The following is a 22,634-nucleotide window of genomic DNA, read 5'->3' as shown; positions in this document are numbered from 1 at the left end:
GGTTCCTCTCCAGGGGTGGGAGGAGGAGCTGGGGACCGGGCTAGAGAGGTGGGTGGGGGCCCAGGGGAGAGCACTGCACTTGAGTAACAATGACCCTGGAGACCCAATGCAGGGGGGTGTTGTGTGAGTGTTTCCCTTCCTGCGTCTGTGGCAACCCGAAGGCGAGAGCCAGCAGAAGCGAGGAGAGAGGCTGCCGGATGAGTACAGGAGGCATTTCAAACACAATGGAAATTGTTAGGACCATACATGGTGCCTATTTTGAAATTGGGGCTGGGACGGGCCCTGAGTCACAACACAGTATTTAAAATGCCTCTAGGCCCATAGGTGGAAACATAATCCTGTGTGGGAGAGATTTCCCTCCTCATCTGATATTTAATACCTTACAGTTTTCAAAGCACATTCACCCACATTATCTTACTGATCCTTCTAACAGCCCTTTGTGCTAGACAGGGCAGATATTATTCCCACTTCAGCGAAGGACCAGCTAGGGTCTGGGTGAGATGAAGTCATAAGTTCAGTTTTGTTTTAACATGTTTATTTTAAACACTGGCCTTTTGGGGGGCTATGTCTTGGTCTGTTTTGTGTTGCTATAACAGAATAATGGAGACCGGGTAATTTATAAACAATAGAAGTTTATTTGGCTCCTGGTCTGGAGACTGGGAAGTCCAAGAACAATGCACTGGCATCTGGTGAGGGCCTTCGTGCCGCATCCTCCCATGCTAGAAGGTGGCGGGCCAGAGAGCTTGCAGGCACAAGAGAGAGGAGGGAGCCACACCTACCTTGTGTATCAGGGACCCACTCCTGAGATAACTTGACTCACTGCCATGATAATGGCATTAATTCAAAAATAAGGGCAGAGCCCTTATGACCTAATCACCTCTTAAAGTTCCCACTTCTCAATACTATTACAGTAGGGATTAATTTTCCAACCCATAAACTTTAGGACACATTCAAACCAAACTGTGCTGTGTGATCTTGGGCAAGCTACCTAGGCTCTCTGAACCTCCATATTCTCAACTGCGGTGATGACGACCCCACCTACTTTGCAGAACCATTTGAGAAGACTGCACAAGGTGACTCATGTCCTGTGTTTAACCCTGTGCCAGGCACAGGGGTGTCTTCTGTAAGTGAGAACCATCATCGTTCCAGTGCACTGAGAGCCCACTATGTGTGCGCAGAGTGGGACAGGCCCAGGCACCCTTCCCAACTGAATTCTGACAAGCACTGACACCGAATTAAAAGCTTGCTTAAGGGCTGGGCGCGGTGGCTCACGCCTGTAATCCCAGCACTTTGGGAGGCCGAGGCGGGTGGATCACGAGGTCAAGAGATCGAGACCATCTTGGTCAACACGGTGAAACCCCGTCTCTACTAAAACTACAAAAAATTAGCTGGGCATGGTGGTGCGTGCCTGTAATCCCAGCTACTCAGGAAGCTGAGGCAGGAGAATTGCCTGAACCCAGGAGGCGGAGGTTTCGGTGAGCCGAGATTGCGCCATTGCACTCCAGCCTGGGTAACAAGAGCGAAACTCCATCTCAAAAAAAAAAAAAAAAAAAAAAACCTTGCTTAAGTCCCTTCCTTTGAACGAATCACTCTTCTGGGGCTGGGACCCACCCTTTCCCTTTGTGAGAAATCAGCTTTCCAGAAGCCTAAGTCACGACTGCCTCCTTCTCAGGGGAGGCCTGGCTTTCCTGGGCAGGCGGTCATTTTGAAGCCAACAGAAGGGCCATAGGTCCCTGTTCCTCTGGGCCTGTCCAGTGTGTGGTCTGAGTGTGACCTCGCCACACAGGAAGCCTGCTATGTGGTTCTTCTCAGGGCTGGCAGGGATGACACTGGGGAGGGTCACCCATGCCCTGCAGCGGCCTCTCTGCGACGGCCTCAGCGTCTGGATTCTCCACTCAGAGCCGGCTTCCTCATTTCTAGATCAGTCGGTGCTGGGAAGGACCCAAGGAAGCCTGTGTTCCAGTCCCTTCAATCTCGCAGATAAGAAAAGGAGCTTAATGGGTGGGCACACTTGCTCACCCCTTAAAGCAGAGCTGGAATGTGGTCAAGGTGCCTTTGGTGACACCCTCCGGGTGACACCAGGCCTACACCTTCCCATGGGACGCACACGGCCTGCCCCAGGCCCCAGGGCCTAACCACACTGAGCTGTGGCTCCTGGCTTTTTGGTAGGGCAGTTACTTACCCCCCGCGGCCCTCCTGCTGGGAGAATGGCCCTGAAATCTTGTCTCCAAGAAAGAGCAGAATGATCTGTTGTAACTTAAGGCCCCCACTGGCCCGTAATGTCAATAAACAAGGTAAAAACATGTTTACTTTTCCCTTAAAAAAAGGCATCCCTTTCCTATCCAACCTCAGTTTTGTAAAGAAACAAAACTATGGGCCAACAAGGATTAAGGAATAAAGGGCTGTCTCACAGAACAATGAAGCAATCCGTGACTTCGAGGGGTGGAATCGCACCAGCGTTGGGAGCTGGGACTTGGCAAGGGGCCAGTCTGAGCTGGAACCAGAGAGGAGGATGCCTAAGAGGGAGGGAAATGACTGTGCTGGACAGGCCCAGGAGTGGGGCAAACTGGGGACCGCTGGGTCTGTGGTGTCCCCCATCCCCTGCCTCATCCCCTGCCAATCACCAAACCCACGTCCTCTTGTGGCCAAAGGCCTAGAGCTGCGCAGATCAGGCTCTGGATCTCCACCCACCCCCTTGTACCCGTCCGGCTCCAGCTTCATGCCGTCCCAAATTCCCCGTCTGTCCGGGTGTCATTGGTTGGCCGGATTTTGATGGGCAGCCTTTCCCTAGGCAACCACGCCTTGAACAAGGACTCTGGGAACCCAGAGCAATGAGTCTTGAGCAGTGTCCTGCCGCCCGTGAGTGGCAGGGGCGGGGCGAGCGGGGCGGGGCAGAATGAGACCTGAGTAAGACGCTGAGCCAGCCTCATTGAGAGAGGGATCTCAGGCTGGGAACATGGGAACCGCTTGGATTCTGTCCTTTCTTCTGTGGAGGAGCAGAGTCGTTCTGTCTGTCCATGGCCTCTGCCCTCCAGAGATGGGATTTTCCTCCAGTTTTACAGGTGTGGAAAGTGACCACCAAAGTGCCAAGCCCAGAGGCAGAGCTGGTCCTAGAAATCGGGAGTCCCAGCCTGCCGTCCCCTGCTCTTCCAGGATCAACTCAAAAGGGCCGGGAGCGGGCAGAGCGCTGCGTGCTTGTGGCGGGTGGAGGCCGCCAGCGCACCCGGGCCAGCTCTGCAGGGAGGGCGCAGAAGCCAGGGTCAGGGCCAGGGCAAGGGGAGGGCGGCAAGCGAAAGCCGGCGGTGAAGAGTCCGGTGAAACGGGAATGACTCATGCTAGGAGGCTGTGCTCCACGGTCCTTCCCACATTCCCGGGTCTCTGTTCTGGACCCGCCTGGGCCTGGCCTTAAAGTGCCAGCTCCTCTGAGCAGGACCCGGGGCCACCCTACTGCGCTCCCCAGTCCTCCATCATCTGACCCCTGTGGGGTTGCTCCCAGTCCGTGGGCTGTGGGCGACAAGGATTCCCCCCTGCAGGATTTAGGGCTTTGTCTGTATAAGGGAGCCCGCAGGCCATTTCCTCCATCCCCCTGCCCCTGAGCAGGGCTGCACCTAAACTGTCCACAAGGATTAAGAAACCTTTCCCTGCTTTTAAAGATGTCGCACCGAGGGGACCCCTTTCCAGGCACCTTCGACCAGGGCCCCACTGCCGGCCTTTCCCTCCGCGGTCCGCTGGGCTGCAGGTTGTGCCGGAGGCCCCTCCCCTCTCCGCCTCCCCGCCCCACGCTGGCCCCATTTCAGCTTCGGTTGATTCTCGAACTCCTCTGACTTGACACACGTGTTTGGTGGGTTTTAGGTCGGCCCATCCAGATTTGTGGGCCAGGCTCCCGGTCCTGGCCTCGGAGGGGTCCAGGTTTCACACCAATCCCGTCCTGCGCTTGGGTCCCTCGGGGTGGAAACGCCATCCTGCAGCTGCGGTGCCCGAGGCCCTTCTCCGGACCCTGCGCGCCACCGTGTGGACGCTCTGGAGAGCCGGCGCCTGCGAGGACGCCCTGCAGAGATCCCGCCCAGCACCCGCAGTTCAAGGCCGTCCTGAATCGGCCCTGCATTTAGAGAGGAAAGGATGAGGGCACCCCGCTAAGCGCACTGACTGTCCCACATCCTCTGTGAAACGATGGCTCTAAATTAACAACAAAAGCCAACCAGCTCTCTTAAAATTTACATAGCAATACTTTTCATAGAGGCTTGGGAAGACCGCCGAATTCCCCAAGTATTCTCCCCTTCCACCCACGGCCACCCCTTCCCCCGCTATTTGGTCAGTGCTCAAAACATACCACTGGAGGTCTGGGTTTACGGTTCTGTCCACTGTTAACAAATTTTCAGGGAACGGAGCCTGTTTCTCTGGAAGCTAGACCAGTACATCAGATCTTGAACTGAAAGCTGAGGATGGAAGGAGGAGAAAGTGCAAAGCTTGCAGCTACTGGACAAACTGGAGAATGGGGGAGGGAGAGGAGGGGTGCACAGCCTTGGGGCAGGGAGGCCAGGGAGCACAGCTGAGCCTGGGCAGAAGCACTTTGAATTTGGGGGTAGGAGGTGAGACTCTCTTGCCTAATGAGTGCTCCTGGAGACCAAGGACAAACCGTCACCAAATGGGCTATGACCACAGGCTGCTGCAGCCTTGGGGCTGACAGTGACCATGGGCCTTTGTGGGGCGTTGGCTCTGAGATCCCTGGCCCTAAACAACCAGGCCAGCTGGCCCTAGACAAGCCAGCCTTGCTTAAACTGCATTTCCAAAGGCCCTGAACACTGTGTGGCCTCCTAAGTCCACGAAGGTCCTCACTCACCCTCTGTCCCTACCTTCTCCATCCTCGCTGGCTGCCTCCAGCACAAACTGAAAGCCAGGCCCCAGCAAAATCAAACACGAATGAAGGCGGGGAGAGGTAGTGAGCACTCCATTCCTTCCGTGACCACAGCCTTTTTCCTTCTTTCTCTGGGCCCCGGCTCCCAGCCTGATTTTGGTGGCTGTGAAAAAGAGCTTGCCAGCGCCTGTTGTGAGCAGCCTGTGGCCCATTGGGACAGTGCTCACCAGGGATTCCAGGGAGGGGCAGCAGCTATGCCTTATTCGGCATTGGTGTCCTCACAGCCCCAACCGCCAGACATGTACATTCAATCTACCGAATGAAAGCTACCTACTGCTCTCCACTCTCATCTTCCACGGAAAGCACTTAAATTGCTCCGTGGGCCAAAGTGTACACTCTTGATTGCCCTCTGTGAATCCTCCCTGACCAGAAGTTGAGGACACTCAGAATTTGATCATGAACAATCCAGGTGCAGGGAACTGCCCAGTGTAGAAAGCTGATGGCCTGCACTGTGGTCAAAGCGGAAGAGCCACTTCTCTGTGTTTGATCCTCCAGTGATGGCCCACAGAGTCCGAGGCAGGCAGTCTGAGGGACACAGGCTGCCGGGGCCGATTCCGTCTCAGAGCAGGCGCTGTTAGCACCCACGACCCTGCACCTCTTGGCTGTGTCTGTGCGTGTGCACCCTCCTGGCAAATGGAGCAGGGGCCAGGAGCTCGGAAAGGAAGCGAGAAGAGCAGGGTGGAGACATGGGGCTGAGCTTTGAAGGCAAACTTTAGGAGAAGGACTGGGGAACAGGGGTCCCATTCTGCTGGCCTAGGAGAGGGTTGGTCCAATCTGTAGCCAGGCATGCGGATTAGAGCTGGGTCTCCAAAGACGGGTGCCCAAGACCATATTTTAGGATAAGAAAATTGAACTCCTATTTATATTGATTTTTATGTAATCCTTTCAAATGTTTCTACTTTTGGATGTTTTACTATATATATTAGTCCAATAAAATATGTATAATTGATAATGGAAGAGTGTATATATATTGAGGATGCATGGCCAAAACACTGCAACCTCCACCTCCCAGTTCAAGTGATTCTTCTGACTCAGCCTCCTGAGTAGCTGGGATTAGAGGCGTGTGCCACCATGACCTGCTAATTTTATTGTATTTGTAGTAGAGACAGGATTTTGCCATGTTGGCCAGGCTGATCTCAAACTCCGGACCTCAAGTGATCTGCTTGCCTTGGCCTCTCAAAGTGCTGGAATTAGAGGCATGAGCCACGGTGCCCATTCTCATTTCAGGGTATCTTAAGAGCGTATAGAATCCAAAGTTTCTGATAGACAGCCTAATCAGTTAGCCTGTGTGTAAATCGACTGTCCTCTGCGTAAATCCCTGGGATACAGAGAAGTTAAGTGACTTGCTGGGGTTGCACGAAGTACAAGGAACATTCCAGACCCTCTGAGACCTGCCCATCCAATCATCCACACCTCCATCCATCCATCTATCCATCCATCCATCCACCCATTCATCCATCCATCCATCCATTTATCTGCGAAGGTTTATTTTATACTTCAAAAGAAAATCAAATGTAAATTATGTTTCAACACATCCTAGCCAAAAAATTAAAAACTAAGAGTGTTTAACTAGTATGCATCACTGTGCATATCTATGCATGCATCCATCTGTCCACACCCAGCAGGCACCTGTCCCGTGGTGGTGATCTGCTGGGTCACCTTCCTTACCTCCAGGCTGTAGCATCTTTCAAAGTCCTCCTTTCCTTGGCTTTCTCACCTCGCTCCACTTCAGTTCCTTTTCACTGTGATCCTAAATCCAGACTATAACTTTTAAATGACTCCCCCTGCTTCCAGCCCTTGCTGGCCCAATCTATTCCAAGCACCATTGCTAAATCGATCTCCCAAGGTCTCTTGAGTGACTGCAGATTGCCCTTGGCCATGGGGCCCAGACTGAATTTCTTGGCCCACCCCAGAGGCCCACAGCATATGCTCTGTATTCTGATTCTGTCTTTTGGAGTTAGTGGCTTCTTGAGAAGTGTTACACTTCAAAATCAGATCAAATGTAAACTATGCTTCAATAAATCCTAGCCACAAGTCATAGTTCAAATGAATGAAGAGTGTTTAGCTAGTATGCATTAATGTGTGTTCACACTCATGGCATGCTTGGATGTGTATCCTGACAGCCTGTCTGACAGCGTGTGTGCCTGAGCAGGGCGGCAACTCCAGTGCTCCTGAGGGTTGGGAATGCAGCTGTGTTCAGTTGCTGAGCTGTGCACTCTGCCTTGGGACCATGGCATTCTGGGGGAGGAGGATGCTTCCTTTATTTCACCCAAGCCTCCAAGCTCCTTCTATTGTCTTCTCAAGTGTTTTCCTCTCAGAGGAAAATAAAACAGCCCAAAGCTGAGGACTGGCCCAGGTAAAATAGTGAATAGAACGAGGAAGGTGCATTTTACCAGCCTTTTCACTTTCTCCAGCTGGACAGGAGAGGGTGCGAGAGACGGGGCGACCCTCCAGGAAATATCAACTGCAATAGAACACCATTTCAGAGTGCAGAGGTCCTTACGGGTTTTCTAGTCCAACCTTTAATTTTATCAGGGCATGAAACTGAAAGGGCGTTGCTTGTCCTGAGCTTCCCGTCTGGTTTGGGAAGGGCTTTAAAACTTCTCTTTTCTCCCACCTCTCAACTGCTTCCCTTCCAGAGTCTCCCTTGGTAAGTCTGTGCTTTCTCCCCTACAGCCTGGGAGCTCTGACCCCAGGAGGAGCCAGCCCATCAACCTGAACCACTACGCCACCAAGAAGAGTGTGGCGGAGAGCATGCTGGACGTGGCCCTGTTCATGTCCAACGCCATGCGGCTGAAGGCGGTGCTGGAGCAGGGGCCATCATCTCACTACTATGCCACCCTGGTCACCCTCATCAGCCTCTCTCTGCTCCTGCAGGTGGTCATCGGCATACTGCTCGTGGTCATTGGTGAGGAGCCCAGCCTGCAGTCAGGCCTTCTGCCTTGGCACCTGTGTGGGCAGAGGCATTTCAGCTCAATGACGACCACCTCCCTTGATTTCTGCCACATGGGTCTCTGAAGGGCCCCTCTCTCCAAACTCTGGTGGGTGTTGTGGGGGTAGCTCTGGGCTGTGGCCCCATCTCTGACCCTTTCCCCCGCTCCACTCCCCGGCAGCACGGCTGAACCTGAATGAGGTGGAAAAGCAGTGGCAACTCAACCATCTCAACAACGCAGCCACCGCCTTGATCTTCCTCACTGTGGTCATCAACGTTTTCATTACAGCCTTCGGGGCACAAAAGACAGGGTTCCTGGCTGCCAGGGCCTCAAGGAGTCCTCTCTGAATACCGCCTGGGATCCAGGTGAGAGAGGATGGGGAAACCCCAGCTCCAGGGGTTCCCCAGGTGGCCCTTCTCTCTCCTCTGGGGCTTTGGGGCAAGAGACAGATCCTGTAGCTCCAAGGCAAGGAGGGGATCTGCAGGAGCCTGTCCTCAGCGAGGCCTGCACAGAGCCCCATTGCTGTGTTAATGGGTGGCTCTCGGTTCTTGGACTCAGGGTTTCCCATGGTCTGGGACCGGGTGGAGGCGATGCTGTTGTTGACTCTGCCCCTTTGGCAAGAGGAAAGCTGGAGATGGGGAATTTCTCTCTGGCATTGTCTAGCAGCCCTTGCTACTCAGACTGTGGTCCAAGGGCCAAGAGCATCCACAGACCACTCGGGAGCTTGCTGGAAATGCAGAATCTCAGGCTCTGCTCCAGATGGGCTGCAGGCATATGCATGAGTAAGGTGGCCAGGTGCATCCTGGGCACGCTGAGGGTTGAGGGGCACTGCTCTGGCCTGCCCTCCTCATTGCCTGTTCTCTGCTTCCCGACAGGAACTGGGCTTGGAACTCCTTCTGCCTCCTTCCTCCCTGATCTGCCGGGCTCATGGGCACTTTCCACAGCCCAGGAGAGCTTCTGAAAGGACAGAGTAGCTGCCCTTGCTCCCTACCCACAGAGTTAAAACATGATTTTTTGTTACTGGTCTAAGTGGCTTCCATCTTGGTCTGGAGCCTGAGCTCAGATGCAGGTGCTGCCCGCCATGCCTCCTGGCGGCATCTCCTAGACCTAAGGTGGGCCTGTCTGTCTAAGGCCAAGTCTGCCCAGCTCAAGGACTCTGGTTCTGACTCTACCCTACTGCTTCCTTCTGCTCCAGGCCTGTTTTCCTTCCTGTAAAATGGAATCTATTTCTATAAAGGTTTCTTCAAGTCCACTCTGGAGTCCACTTATTTGTCTAGTCCGGAAGGCTCAGGCGTCTAGGCTGGTCTCCAGCTGTGCCTAGTAGAGGGCTCAAGAGAGCAAATCCCAGGCCTGCAGGCTGGGCAGGCTTTTAAATCACTCCCTCTTCTATGGGTTCTGCTCGAAGCCAACGTTCCTCGCCCAGATGCCTTGGGCTTATTGTCATCTGCCCCATCAACTGTAGACTGGTCCGTTGCAGATGGATGCACATATGCTCAATCTTCTGCACGAACCTGCTGTAAGCTCTTCTAGCTTTCACAGTCTCTGCTTCCCTTAGGCATGTGTTGAAGGACTGCAAACTCATTTTGATCTTTGCCTAGGCCAAATGTAACAAGCAAGGTAAATCTGCACCTGTAAAGCATTAGCAAAGCATTACCAGCCCAAACAGAAATGATTTTTAGGCGGTCTGCCAGGTTAGAAGTAGCTACTCCTTGGCTTCTCTCCACTGCTCACCAAACCATTCTGGCCCTATATCTAGCCTTCCCCCCCAGGGTACCAATAGCCTTTCTCAGCTAAAACCATCAGCCTCCATTAATCTGCTGAACAGAAAACGCCTAGTCTATTACACAGTGAGCTGCTCAGACAGGAACAATGCTGTCTTCTTCCTGAGTAAACCACGGTGCAGAGAAGGCCATTCCACACACAGCAGACACCACACTCTTGGGAAAGGCGGAGGGTGGTGTGGGAGGGTCCTTGGCATGCCTGCCTGGACCCCTCAGCCCAATCCTCTACGTCCATGAAGAGCAGCAGGAAAAGACAAACACTTTTTTTTTTCTAGGAAGTTGCTGTATTTAATGCTTCCCCTCCCACCATCCCACACCCACCCAACCCAAGACATTTCCCTAGGGAGTAGGGGCCATGCCCGGCCCTTCCCCTTAAGGCAGATGGTATGGAGGTAACAAACATCAAACTCAAGGCACTGGCCCAGGGCGCAGGGGTGGTGGGCAGGGCAAGAGGCTGGGCTGGCTCCTACTCATTGTAAGTGAAGCAGGCGGGCAGTTTGGGCTGGTTCCATCCTTCCAGTGCAATGCCCAAAGATGAGAGTGGTCCCAGAAAGAAACTGGCAGCCCCACTGGCCAACTGCAGCCCTAGCCTAGGCCCCGTGATCCTTCTCCAGGGGACAGTCGGCTTCAGCAGGGACCAGAAGCCACAGCTCACGGAGCAGGTTTGGCTTTCCTAAGCCACAGCCTGTTAACTCAAAAGTCTTTGTCCTTCATAATTCCTTATAGGGAGGCAGGGATTCTCCCTGGTCCCCAGAAGGTTCTCCACGGGCTCTACTCTCCCGTGTGTCAAGCCTGTGCTCTTGGGGAATGCAGAGCCCGCCAGGCAGACCCTCCGTCTCCAGTGCTGTGGTTTGGCCTGTCACAGCCTGGAGCGTGGACTCAGTGGCCTGCTCTTCTGGGTCCCCCCGTACCTCCCCCACGCCCTGTGCGCACCTCCCTAAACAGACTCTGGAATTCACGATGCAATGTCCGGATGCACCATGGGTGAATTCACAGCAGCAGCGGAGGCAGCAGCAGCAATAGAAAAACCCCCAGTCACAAAAGCACCGGGGGTTATTAGTGCAAGAAAAGTACAAGGTCACCAGGTGACAGAAAGGGTGGCGTAGACTAAAAAGGCCAAGGACTATTTTCCCTGAAACCGCTCCACTCTTCAGTTCCTCCTGCCCCCACCCCTCTCCATGTTTCCAGGGGATTTCTCAGGGGAATGTTCTCACCTTCCCCAAACCTCTCCTGCCCCCTTCTTATTCTGCTCCCTGGTCCCTGCTCCAGGGTTTCACCCCCATACACAACTTCCTCTTCTTCCACGCAAGGTGAGGCAGCCAGGGCTCTCTCTATAGAAGGACAGGTCTGCAGGGGAGCTGGGTGTGAGGCTCACAGCTTCCACTTTCCCTTTCATCTCTTTCTGCCCAGACTCCATCCCTCTCTCGTCTAAGGAAATTGACAGATATGGCCACATCCTGTTTCCCTCTCCTTCCCACAGGCAGGCCAGGAAGGGGACAGGCTTCTCTCCCCCGCCTTCATCACCTTGCCTGTTCTGCAGGCCTGAGTCTCCAGTGACGGGGAGTGGCAAGCCCACTGCCCAGCTCCTCACCTCCTAATGCCTGAGCCCCAGGAACAACCCCTTCTGTGCTTCTGGTCTGAAGTGAGCCATCTGGAGGAGAAGGTTAATGCCCTAATCGGTGGCCAGCCGTTTGGTGGCTACTGGAAGATGTGTCTCTGGAAGGCACGAGCCTGGGGTGGAGCAGAGAACTGCCCCACGTGGGACCATCCCCGAGGCAAGGGACACTGCCCAAGGGACATAGGAGTGGGTGGGACGTCTGCATGTGGGGACAGTCCCTCAATGCACAACCTCACTGCCCTCTGGACAGCAGTTTTGGTTTTCTGTTCTAAAAATCCCCACTCCCCCAATAAAATATGTCCACTAGAAGAGTGTCCGGTTGGTGGTCAGCACTTGGCGTGAGGCGCGCCTGGTGGTGTGGGCATGCACCTTCACGGATAAGGATGGTGTCAGCCGTTCTCTCCTTCCTGACTCGTCCTTCTCAGGAGCTGTCCCCGTTCTTCACTGAACAAGTGGCCTCTCCTGGCCTCTCTCTCAAAGTCCTCCCTTCTGAAGGCCCAGGGGATAGAGAGAGGAGCCCTGGCACCCGCCTCTGTGAGGGGACAGCTCCAGATGAGGTGGGCTGTCAGCTTCAAGGCTTCCTGGGGACCACTCCCCATCCCCGAACAGCAGCCGGGCCCTGGGGATCTGCTGCTAGTCAAGGAGCAGGGAGTGCTGGGTCCAGCGGACACCCTGCAGCTACAGCATCTTCATCTGGCGGCGGCTCCACATGCCTCGCTTGGAATGGAAGTGATGGAAGAAATTCCTGAGGGAGAGACGCTCCACTTCCAGGCCCGCTTGGAGGATCCTGAAGGAGGAGGAGCTGGATGAGCCAACAGAAACAGGAGGTGGCTGGGGAGCCCCTCTGCATCTCCCACAGACCCTCCACTTGCTCCCCACGGGGCAGGGAAGTTGGGTGGAGTGGAAGGGTGTGGGCTTTGAAGCTGGGCAGACTGGCTTTGGATCCCAGCTCCATGACTGCGTGTCATGCCTTCTTTCAGAGCCCGTGTGACGATTATCACATATGTGTAATGAGGACAACGTATGATACAGAATTCTATCTGTCGTTAGAGTAGACATCCTACATACACATCCTACATCAGAGGTGGTGAAGACCAAGAAGGATGGAGGCTGAGGAATCAGCACAACTCCTGGCATACTTCGCAAGCCCCATAACTGGTGCCCAGCCTCCAGGAGATAGGTCACAGATGGAGGGAGGCAGGGCTACACTGGGACACCCAGAGCCCAGGCCCTCCCCCTGCCTTTTCTGCATGCACAGCCTGCAGGGTGTTCCTCTCCAGGGGGGCCTGCACTTCTGGCAAGGCCGAGAGGAGCCGAACTGGGTCCCTGAGCTGCTGAGGAGGCAGGAGGTTCAGGGCTGTACGGGAGCCACACACTGCAGCAAAAGCCCAGCACGAAGGTCAAGGCAGAGGTGACTGCTGGGCCGGGGTTCCCAAATCAAGGCTTCCAGCTGCCTCGGGGGATCCTTTGATCTAAGATCCTTTTTATGAGATCCCAGTTATCTAAGTTCCCTTAATGTTACCCTTTTCACTTCAGATTCTCTTAGTGTATCACCTTCCTTTTCTTTCGTCCCTCAACGGGAAAAACACATCAATAGACCTAGTTTTTAAGCCTCTGATACTTTAGTGAGTGAGATTTGGGGCAAGTTATAACTTCTCTTCAAGACTCAGTCTTCTCATCTGGAAAACGGAGATCATGACGCTTACCCCACTGAGGTCAGGGAGGAATCAACAGGGTGACAGATACGGACCCCCTGCCAAGTGCAGGCCCCAGTGACTGGTGGATGCACCTTGTCCTGCCTCTCGGGAGGAAGTGAACGCCTTCACGTCCAGGTCCCCGCCTCCAGTGCTCCTGACCTTGCCCTGTCCACCTCCTGTGAACGCTGTTCCAGCACTTACACCCTTCCTTCTGAAGGGCACCCTCCCCTCTCCTTTGCTCCTTCCCCACAGGCTCGGATCGCAAGCTGGCGTTCTCTCCCCACCCTTCCCTTGGCAGCACACTTCTTGAAAGAGGAACCTCACGCAGAACAGCCTCCGCCTCCTCACCACCCACGTGCTGTGCTGCCCCACGGCCTGTGTCCCCACCCAACCTTGCTCTCTGCGTCCACCTGCCAAGGCCGCAGCTCGTCCTGTGTTCTCCTCTGAGGTGTTCATCTCGTTGACCCTTTCCCCCTGCTCCAGACCCCCGGGTCCCTTGGTGTCTCAGGACCCAGAACCTCCTGGGTATCTTCCTGCCCTTTAGTGGTCCACACTGTCTCTTGTGCTGGCCCCAAAGTCTTTCTTGACCTTTGCCAGGTCTCCTCATCCATTCCCACAACTCGGCTCCTCGCTCAGAGCTGAGGGAGGCGCGCTCCCCTCCAGCTGCGGAGGATGCAGTCTCTCCTGCAGCGCCCTGCTGGGTGCTGAGAACATTATGGTTTATGTCTACACAGCTTGTGCACCTGGGACACGGTGTACCAGGTATGTTAATTTTCACCCCAGCCCTGTGATACAGACAGAGGCCAAATCACACCCCTCTAATAGAGAAACTGAGTCCCAGCGCGGCCAGTGGTTTGAGGGCATCCCCTGAGTCCAGTGCTCTTTACTGCACACTGGATTCTGCAGCCAGGGAACAGCTGGGCTGCTCTAGCCCAGCTCCCTGCCCGAGCGCATGAAGGGATGGAATTCCCAGGCCCCGGGGACGCCCCCCCTCTTCCCAGTCACCTGTCCAGCAGCTCCCAGTCTTCCCCTCCCCAGCGGTCACGGAACTCCTTGGTGTTCATGCCCCCAATCCTGTCCAGGTCAGACTTGTAGATGCCGAGCAGCCCAAATCCATTCACCTCCCAGTAGCCTGTGGACAGACAGGAGCTTCGGGTGAGACGAGCCGGGGGCCAGGAGGAAGAAGGGAGGAGGCTTCCAGGCTGTGTGCCCGGAGCCTCTTCTGACAATCAGAGGTTGGGGGTGAGGGAGGCTGAAAATTGTCTTAGCTGAACAAGTCCTTGGCCTGTTTTGGAGGAAAGCCCCCTACTAAGGTCAGGGCTCCGCAGTGCTACCAGGCAGTGCCCACGGCCCCCTACTAAGGTTCAGAGCTCCTCAGTGCTACCAAGCAGTGCCCACAGCCCCCTACTAAGGTTCAGGGCTCCGCAGTGCTACCAGTCAGTGCCCACGGGCTGACAACAGCCCTCCAAATGGATCGAACAATGGTAGCCACTGAAGACACAGCTGTGTGTCAGGGTATGTGTCCATTTCCCTTCCCACCTTTCCATCTTTGGACCCCCCAAGGGCATAGCATCTGGCACACCGCAGTGCTTAGCAAGTGTGTGATGAATGAATGAAGAAGATGGGCAGGAGATGTGCGCTGCTGCACCTGCTGCTGTGGCTGTCAGCTCAGCCCACGGGGACCTTCTCTGGTGGGTTTTCCAGGGGAGCGAAGGACCCAGGAGGGCAGGGTGGGGCAGGGAGGAGGATGCTGATGTTCATAAACATGACTGTCCCCAGCTCTGGAGTTAAGAGCCAGGATCAGAGAAGTCTTTCCTCCCTCCACAGTCCGAGCAGGGCTCACCCTCAGGCCACTGGGGGGTGGCCCCACAATGCAGCCTCATCACCATGGGGGCAAAGGCCATCTTTCCCTCCACACAGTGCTTCCGAATGGCATCGATGACTCCAGCTGGGAAGTGGATGTGGAGGTCACAGAGGAAGATGATGCTGTGGGGGTCCTAGGGACAGATGTGGGCAGGGTCAGCAGACCCTGCAGACCAGAGCTAGGAGGTCAGGCCACCCTCTAGGAGAAGCCTTCGAGTCTTCCCCATCAAAGTGATTCACAAACTCCCACAAAACCAATTGCCGGTCAGAGTTCCACAGCGCTGAGCATAGTTCTTAACCATCACAGTGGATTCTGACTCCTCCCCACTCTTCATGGGCTCCAAGGACCCTGAACAACTGGGCAAACGTTCCCCTGTGATTTGCTAGACTCACCCTAGCACTGGCCTACAGCACAGCAGAGAGGACCTCCTGTGTCCTCATTTCCGTCCTCCCCGAGGGGCTCACTACCTCATACACCCCAAATGTCTTTCTACCTCTTAACCAGCCTTGAATTCCATCTTGCAAGCCCTGTCCAGGCCCTTTACCTTCACGAGGTCTATGCCAGCCTGAAGTCCAGCTGAGCGCTCAAAGTTTCCACTTAGCTTTGCATACTGATAGCTGCAGGAAAGGGAGAGAGAACTGTGTAGCAGGACTCAGCTGTGGTGGTCCCCTGGAGGAAGCTGGCAGGCACAGAGGTGATGTGTACTCCTGGGATGGGATTATGGGCAGGTGAGCCCTCTGGGAAAAGCTGGAGACTAGGAATCAGGAAGGCTGGGCAGGACTTCTGGCTGTACCCTGGACACAGCAGCCCTAGGACTTCAGGACGGATGCAGCCCACGCCACCCACTGGCTGGGGTTCCCCCTCACCTCCGCAGCTTGGACCTCTTCAGCGCCATCTCAACATCCATGTCCTCACTGCTATAGTCAGTGACGATGACGTTGAAGTGTGGGTCGCCGGTGACCTGGAACAGGTTTTCCATGTCTTTGATGAACTGCTGTACCCAGCGTGCCTGGTTCTTCACTACCCCAGGGGGCCAGGCAGGAGAAAGAAACACAGACAAGGCAAAGATGAGCATCTCCACTCTCAGTTCCCACATGAGTCAGGAGTGCCCATCAGACTTCTGCTGAGCGAACAGTGCCACTCTGCAAAACCATTAGCAATGCAGTACAGAGACATAAAGGCAAAGGGAGTGCTCACCAGTTAAGGGGGCCTCTGCACCCTGCTCCCCATGTACCCTCCTCCCAGGCAGGGGCTCCCAAGAAGGCCTTGGCTGGGGCTCATCGTCAGTAGCCCCGCCACGCTCTAACAGTGAAACTCTGCTCTCTGTCCATCTCAGTATCATCGTCCTGTCCCCATTGTCATACGCCTGCCTGTTCCTCCTTCTCATATCAAACCCTGCTAATCACTTCATTCAGTACCCTCTGTGTCTTCCTTCCCCAGAACAATGATCACCCCAGTACTAGCAACCCCAGGTATCACACCCAACCCTGAAACCTGGTATGAAAGAAAGAGCACTAGGCTACGAGACAGTGTTTGTTTTTAGCTCCAACATTTACAGCCACATAACCTTAAACTGGTGCCTTTCCTTTCCCGAGCCTCAGTTTCCTCAATGATAAGGTGGTCTTTCTCAGAATTCTTATGAATTGCATCAGTGAAAGCAGATGTGGGTGCTCGTGACAGTGTTAGGACCCCTCCCAAGAATGCCCAGGCTCGGCTTGAGGCTCACCAGGCACAATGAAGTGGACCACGGCTCGGTGGTTCCAGGAGAAACCCTGGGGCCAGCACAGCTTGGGCTCTCGGGCCCGGCTATTCAGGACTTGTCTCCGATGGCTGTGTGGGTCCCAGACCAGGCCTTGTAGGTTCCGGGCCTCAGCCTCCTCCCTGCCAGCTGGATTGATGCCCTGCCAGCCTCGCGTAGACACATACTCTGAGAGCCGTACCACGCGCTCGCCTTGTTCCAACAGTTCAAGCTCCAAGAGGTAGCGACCCCCACGTAGCTGGTCCTGACGCTTCTCCACATTCACAATGTGCTGTAGCTGGTACCTCCTATGGCAGAAAGTGTGGGGAGGTTGAGTGATTCCTTCCCCGCACTGTGAGGGTAGAATGGTGTGCTAGAAGCCTGCAAGGCTAATTGTCAGGAGACCCTAGCTTTTTGTTTTTGTTTTTGTCCTAGCTTTGTCACTGGCTGGCTGTAGGGCTTCAGCAAGATGTGCAATCTCTCTAGCGTTCACTGCCTCCATCATTGGAGGATGTGGCTCAGGCCTGCAGTCCCAGCACTTTGGGAGGCCAAGGTGGGTGGATCACCTGAGGTCAGGAGTTCAAGACCAGACTGATCAACATGATGAAACCCCATCTCTACTAAAAATACAAAAACTTAGCCAGGCGTGGTGACTGGTGCCAGTAATCCCAGCTACTCAGGAGGCTGAGGCAGAAGAATCACTTGAACCCAGGAGGCGGAGGTCACAGTGAGCCAAGATCGCACCACTGCACTCCAGCCTGGGTGACAAAGGCAAAACTCCATCTCAAAAAAAAAAGTACCCATTGAGCTGTGATAATCTTGAAGATCTTGTACAGCTCTAAGAGTCTAAGCACATAAGGTGAATAAAGGGGGTCACACTGAAGAGTTTCCTTGAGAAATTGACCCTCAATAAAAATGTTGGAATCAACATTCCATAAGACTATATGAGCTAGAAGAGAAATGTCAGTTGGTTGACTCAAAATCATGAGTCACTAGAGAAATAAAATACCATTTCACACTCATCAGGATGGCTATTTAAAACAAAACAAAATGAAATGAAAAATAACAAGTGTTGATAAGGAGGTAGAAAAACTGAAGTCTTCGCACACTGCTGATGGGAATGGGAAATGATACAGCTGATTCGAAAATCAGAGTGGCAGTTCCTCAACGTGTTGAACAGAGCCACCATGTGACCCAGAAATTCTACTCCTGGATATCTACCCAAGAACCGAAAATGTGTTCACAGAAAAGCCTGTACGTGAATGTTCATTGCGGTGTTACATTTGTGATAGTCAAAAAGTAGAAACAGCCCAAATGTCCAGCAGCTGATGAATGGACACACAAAACGTGGTGTGTGTCCATACAACAGAATATCACTCAGCAATACAGAGGAATGAAGCATTTAATACATTCTACGACATGAATGAAACTCTCGCTAAGTGAACAGTCTGCTAAGTGCAAAAAGCCAGATACAAAGGCCACATGTTATATGGTTCTGTTGGTATAAAATGTCTCCAGAATAGGAAAATCCATAAAGCTAGAAAGTGAAAGCAGTTATTGCCAGGGACTGGGGGTGGGAGGAGAAATGGGAAGTAACCACTAACACATATGGTTTCTTTTTTTTTTTGAGACAGACTCTCACTCTGTCGCCCAGGCTGGAGCGCAATGGCGCGATCTTGGCTCACTGCAACCTCTGCCACCCAGGTTCAAGTGACTCTCCTGCCTCAGCCTCCTGAGTATCTGGGAATACTGCTGTGTGCTATCAAGCCCAGCTAATTTTTATATTTTTAGTAGACGGAGTTTCACTATGTTGACCAGACTGGTCTCCTACGCCTGACCTCAAGTGATCCGCCCACCTCGGTCTTCCAAAGTGCTGGGATTACAGGCATGAGCCACTGCACCTGGCCAGTATAATTTCTTCTAAAGGTGATGAAAATGTTCTGGAATTTGACAATGGAGATGGTTGCACAACACTATAAATGTACTTTTAAAACTACTGAAAGGTAAACCCTAAATTGGTGATTTTCATGTTATATAAATTTTATCTTAAAAAATGTTGATTGGTTGGATGAATGAATGAATAAACAACTCCAGTCATGCCTCATGCCCTAGCCCTTCCAGCCCACATGCGGGTCTTAATTTGTATTTGCCTGTTTGTCTATTTACTCGCTCTTTCCCTGGAGGACGGGACCTCATCTGCCAAGCCCGTCCAGTCCTCAACGCATGTCCTGGGCCAGGCACCCAGGGATTTCAGAACCTTGCCCAAGGTGGAACAAAGATCTGACTGGTCCAGACCCTCTCCAGAGGCCCCAGGCATCTGTCCTTCCCAGGAGCCTGAGTTGGGGGTAAAGTTCCAGCTATTTCCGCAGCAGGGGGAACCCGCTACCAGCCCCTAGGCCCCTGCCTTCCAGGCCAGCTGGCTGCCATGTACCCTAGTCCCTGGCCCCAGGAGAGCCCTTTACCTTACCCCCGGCTCCTCTGGTTGAGCTTCTTCAAGAAGACCCGCGTGACCTCAAGAGCTTCCTGCTCCGGAAGCAGCAGGTTGCCAGATGTGTTACAGTTCAGATCGATCCAGTCAGTTCTCAGGGCTTGGAAATCAAGATTCCGGGCACTGAAGGTCTGATCCCAGTTTACAACCGGGTCAAACACAGGTACGTACTCAAACACCTCACTCATATCCTCTTCCTCTTCCTCTTCTCCTCCCTCTTCCTCTCCCTCCACTTGTTCTTCCTGGCCTACAGCTGCCACCACTTCCTCATCCCCATGCCAGCCCCTCCTAGGGGCCTGAGGCTGCATCCTGTCAGCCCATCTCTGCTCTGCAATGTACGACTCCACCTGGTTCAGCCACTGCGACTGCTCTAGAGTCTTCCTGGGGCTGTCACTAGTGGGCTTGAGCCGGAGCCTGGGCCTGGGCCCCCTAATCTGAGGCAGGTTCTTCACAGGGTGCCCAGGGGGCCACTTGTCAGAATGAGGTGAATCTTGGCTGGGCTCAGGGCTGGGTTTTTGCTTCCTTTTCTCTGGCTGTGGCACTGGAATGCTGCTGGTGCCCCCTGGGAAGGGTGCTGTGGAGTTCTGCGTGGACAAGGGGGCCCGCAGGCCCTCGGAAGGCTCAGCCAGGAGTTTCCGCAGGCTTCGGAGGCGGTAGTCGGTGACATCTTGCTCCGGGGTGGAGGCAGGTGTCTGTTTTCCCTCCAGCATCCTGGCATTCTTGTCATTGGAGGCTGGGGTCTCCTCTGCCACATCTCCATATTGGGGCTCTTCTAGAAGGCTTTCCTCAAAACCTGCTGTTAATAACAACCATTTCTCATGTCAGGAGTTTCTAACCCTTTCCAAACAAGACATACAAGACAGAGGGTGGTCATATGTGTGAAGCACCATGGGACTCCAGACTGGGGTTGAATCCAGGCTCTAGCACTTATTGTGTGACCCTTGGCAAGGTACTCACCCTCAATTGACCCCGGTTTCTTCATCTGCAAAAAGGGTATAATCCTGCATCTCCCATGGGGTTGTGAAGAAGAGTGAGATCAATGGCATCAAGTGCCTGGCAGGTGCACAGCACCTGACGGACCCGGCAGATGGCCCCAGCCATGCCCTAATCCCCCAAGAAAGGCCTCAGAAGACAGTGCTTGTCTATACCAGAACCTCCCAACTGGTGTGCCAGGGACAGGGGCCCCTTCCAGCAGTCCAAGTAACCCCCCCAGCATGCTGCTAAAAATAGTGTCACTTTCCACATGTGCCTGGATATGGAAAAGGCAGGAGTCATGCGCTCCACTCCCTTGGGTATCAGGGGACAGGTCATGTGATTTGGATTCTGAGCGCCTCAGGGGTGGGGCTGGCATGGTCGCCCCGCTCGGTCTGACCTGGAAGCCTCAGCTGTCACTCTGTACCTGGCAACTCCGGCCCCTGCTTCTCAGGCTGGTCAATCTTGATGTACTCCTGAAAGCTGAACCTGCAGGTGGAAGGGAGGTGTGCATTGGCACCCCGTGCCCTGCGGGCTCAGCCCTGGCCCTGCTGGAAGTCTCAGCAGGAGTCTGACATTTTGCCCCCGGGGAGTGGAGGAAGGAGGCTGGGTGAGCAGGTGTGTGTGTTGGGGTGGGGGGCGTGGGTACTCAGGAAGAGCAAAGACTCTTTGGGCTGGGAGGCCACCATGGCCACTCTGGTCCAGGCAGCTCTCCTGGCTCCTGCAGAGCCCTCCTGCAAGGCCACCTCTTGCCCCACTCAATGTCACTCACCTGTCTTGGTAGTAGGCACTTTCCTGGTAGAAGCATTTATTGTGGGTCTCCATGTGGCTCAGGCGGGTATAGTCATTGGGGTAAACAAAAGAGAGATGAACCTGGAAGTAAAAAAATCAGCAGCAGCAGTAAGAAAGTGAGATCTTGCTAAGAAATCACCCAGCCAGGGTTAAGCCTGCCTCTGGCTGGGATCATGTAGGGCTGCTAGGGACCTACCTTTGACAGGGAGAGAAGGGCTGCTTTGAGCACTGAATGAGACATTTGGTTATGCAGTGGGGGCGGAGGGGTTCATTCCACTTGTTATGCCTGCTCTCCTGGGCTCCACGGACCACATGCAACCCTTGAGTCAAGCCCCTGGCTCACACCTCCTCTTCTGAACCAGCTCCCATCCCTCAGCCTCAGTCAAAACCATTCCTTCCTCCCTCTGCCACCTGATCCTCTCCTGAAGCCTCTGAACCTTTGCCTGCAACCACTCACAGCCCTATAACAACCCATCTTCTTATTTACTTCCCTGCTTCTTCTGTCCCCCTTAAACATAGCTTGTGGTCACCACCACCAAAGAACTTCTCAATTACGCCCCAGCCATTCTCTGACGCGGCGATGCCTCCTGACCTCTTTCCTCTGGCCTCCAGCTCTTCCTTGCAATCATCTCTAGATCTGGACGGACAGGAGAGTGGCAACTCTGCCTGTCTGACTTCCACATGGGTTCTGGGTTCTTTAAAGCTAACTTCCCCTCCAGAGTTCTTTCTCGCCCAGTGCCTGCTCTCTGGCTTGCATGAGTCCTGCCGGCTGACTAGCTGGCGGGGCTGACAGGCTGGGTAGGGTTGTGTGGCCCTTGGAGCAGGGAGCGTAGGAAGCCTCGGCCAGGCCCCCTGACATCATCATGGGGGCAGAGTTGGTGTGTGCGGGGGGTCCTGAGGCAGAGCACCCACATGCAGGCTCTGCTGGACAGTCCACTTGGGGCAGTCCATCTGGGAGTGCAAGTTCTTCCCATCCCAGGGACCTGTGAGGCCTTCCTGTCTGCTGGGATGGGATGTCGGAGAGATGGATGGGTAGGTCAGCCTCACCACCTCCCATCCCAGTCACAGGCAGCAATCTCTCCCCCAGGTTCTGTTGCCCACCACCCAGGCCCGAGACTTACAAACCGGAGTCCCTGGTAGCGCTGCAGAGGAAGCCCATCTACCAGGTAGCTGGGTTTGTAGGGACAGTCAGGCAGGACATGGCGGAGATGTGACTTGGGGATCAGAGGCACTAAGGACAGCAGAGGAGGAGGAAAGAGGGTGAGGGTGACCCTGAAACTGGGGCTGAAGTCCTCTGCCCTGAATAGGGCCCTTTCTGTATTTGCGAGTGGCAGCTGTGGCCTGCCGATATCTGTGGCTGACACTGCCAGACTGAGGCTGCCCCACACACCTGGGGCAGGGCCATCTGAGGAGCACCCTGGCAGCAGAGGGCTCGGGACACAGCCCCAGGTACAAGGCACAGTTTGACTTTAGAGTCACTGTGCAGGGATCACCTCAATAAGGTTGAGAAAATTCTAAGAGGCCACAAAGGCTCCACCCTCATGCAGCACCAATAACTGGATTCCCACCATGGGCTGAACACCCCCTTAGCATAAGTTGTCATTTTTTTGAGAGGGGTGAGGAGTAAAGAAACTTTGTCTTTTATTTTTATTTTATTTATGTTTTTCGAGACAGGATCTCACTATGTCGCCCAGGCCAGAGTACAGTGGTGCGATCATAGCTCCTGCAGCCTCAACCTCCTGGGCTCAAGTGATCCTCCCGCCTCGGCCTCCCAAAGTGCTAGGATTACAGGAATGAGCCACTATGACCAGCCATCTTTGTCATCTTTTAAAATGT

At 54.2% G+C, this 22,634-nt stretch overlaps 2 protein-coding genes across 6 annotated transcripts in view; one reads left to right on the top strand and one right to left on the bottom strand.

The window, feature by feature from the left end:
- Window positions 1–9,100, top strand: part of NINJ2 (ninjurin 2) — a 104,856-nt gene extending 95,756 nt beyond the window's left edge. For all 3 annotated transcript variants that reach the window (XM_032254414.1, XM_032254415.1, XM_032254416.1), the window contains exons 2-4: window positions 7,592–7,823; window positions 8,029–8,213; window positions 8,724–9,100. In XM_032254414.1, coding sequence (XP_032110305.1) covers window positions 7,592–7,823; window positions 8,029–8,195 — 399 coding nt within the window. In that variant the 3' untranslated portion in view covers window positions 8,196–8,213; window positions 8,724–9,100. The remainder of the gene's footprint in view (window positions 1–7,591; window positions 7,824–8,028; window positions 8,214–8,723) is intronic.
- Window positions 9,094–22,634, bottom strand: part of B4GALNT3 (beta-1,4-N-acetyl-galactosaminyltransferase 3) — a 99,942-nt gene continuing 86,401 nt past the window's right edge. Inside the window, exons 11-20 of one of the 3 annotated variants that reach the window (XM_032254412.1) lie at window positions 21,920–22,029; window positions 20,779–20,879; window positions 20,434–20,495; window positions 19,014–19,827; window positions 16,535–16,854; window positions 15,675–15,828; window positions 15,353–15,425; window positions 14,788–14,941; window positions 13,950–14,076; window positions 9,094–12,034 (exon numbers count right to left, since the gene is read on the bottom strand). In XM_032254412.1, the coding sequence (XP_032110303.1) occupies window positions 11,926–12,034; window positions 13,950–14,076; window positions 14,788–14,941; window positions 15,353–15,425; window positions 15,675–15,828; window positions 16,535–16,854; window positions 19,014–19,827; window positions 20,434–20,495; window positions 20,779–20,879; window positions 21,920–22,029 (2,024 nt within the window). In that variant the 3' untranslated portion in view covers window positions 9,094–11,925. Of the gene's footprint in view, window positions 12,035–13,949; window positions 14,077–14,787; window positions 14,942–15,352; window positions 15,426–15,674; window positions 15,829–16,534; window positions 16,855–19,013; window positions 19,831–20,433; window positions 20,496–20,778; window positions 20,880–21,919; window positions 22,030–22,634 lie in introns of those variants that run through there. The other 2 variants (XM_032254411.1, XR_004261623.1) reach the window with 2 other exon arrangements.

The sequence above is a fragment of the Sapajus apella genome, unplaced genomic scaffold (genome assembly GCF_009761245.1).
Source record: "Sapajus apella isolate SASKATOON/1434 unplaced genomic scaffold, GSC_monkey_1.0 scaffold86, whole genome shotgun sequence".
NCBI lineage: Eukaryota > Metazoa > Chordata > Mammalia > Primates > Cebidae > Sapajus > Sapajus apella.
This window is presented reverse-complemented; position numbering and strand designations above follow the sequence as displayed.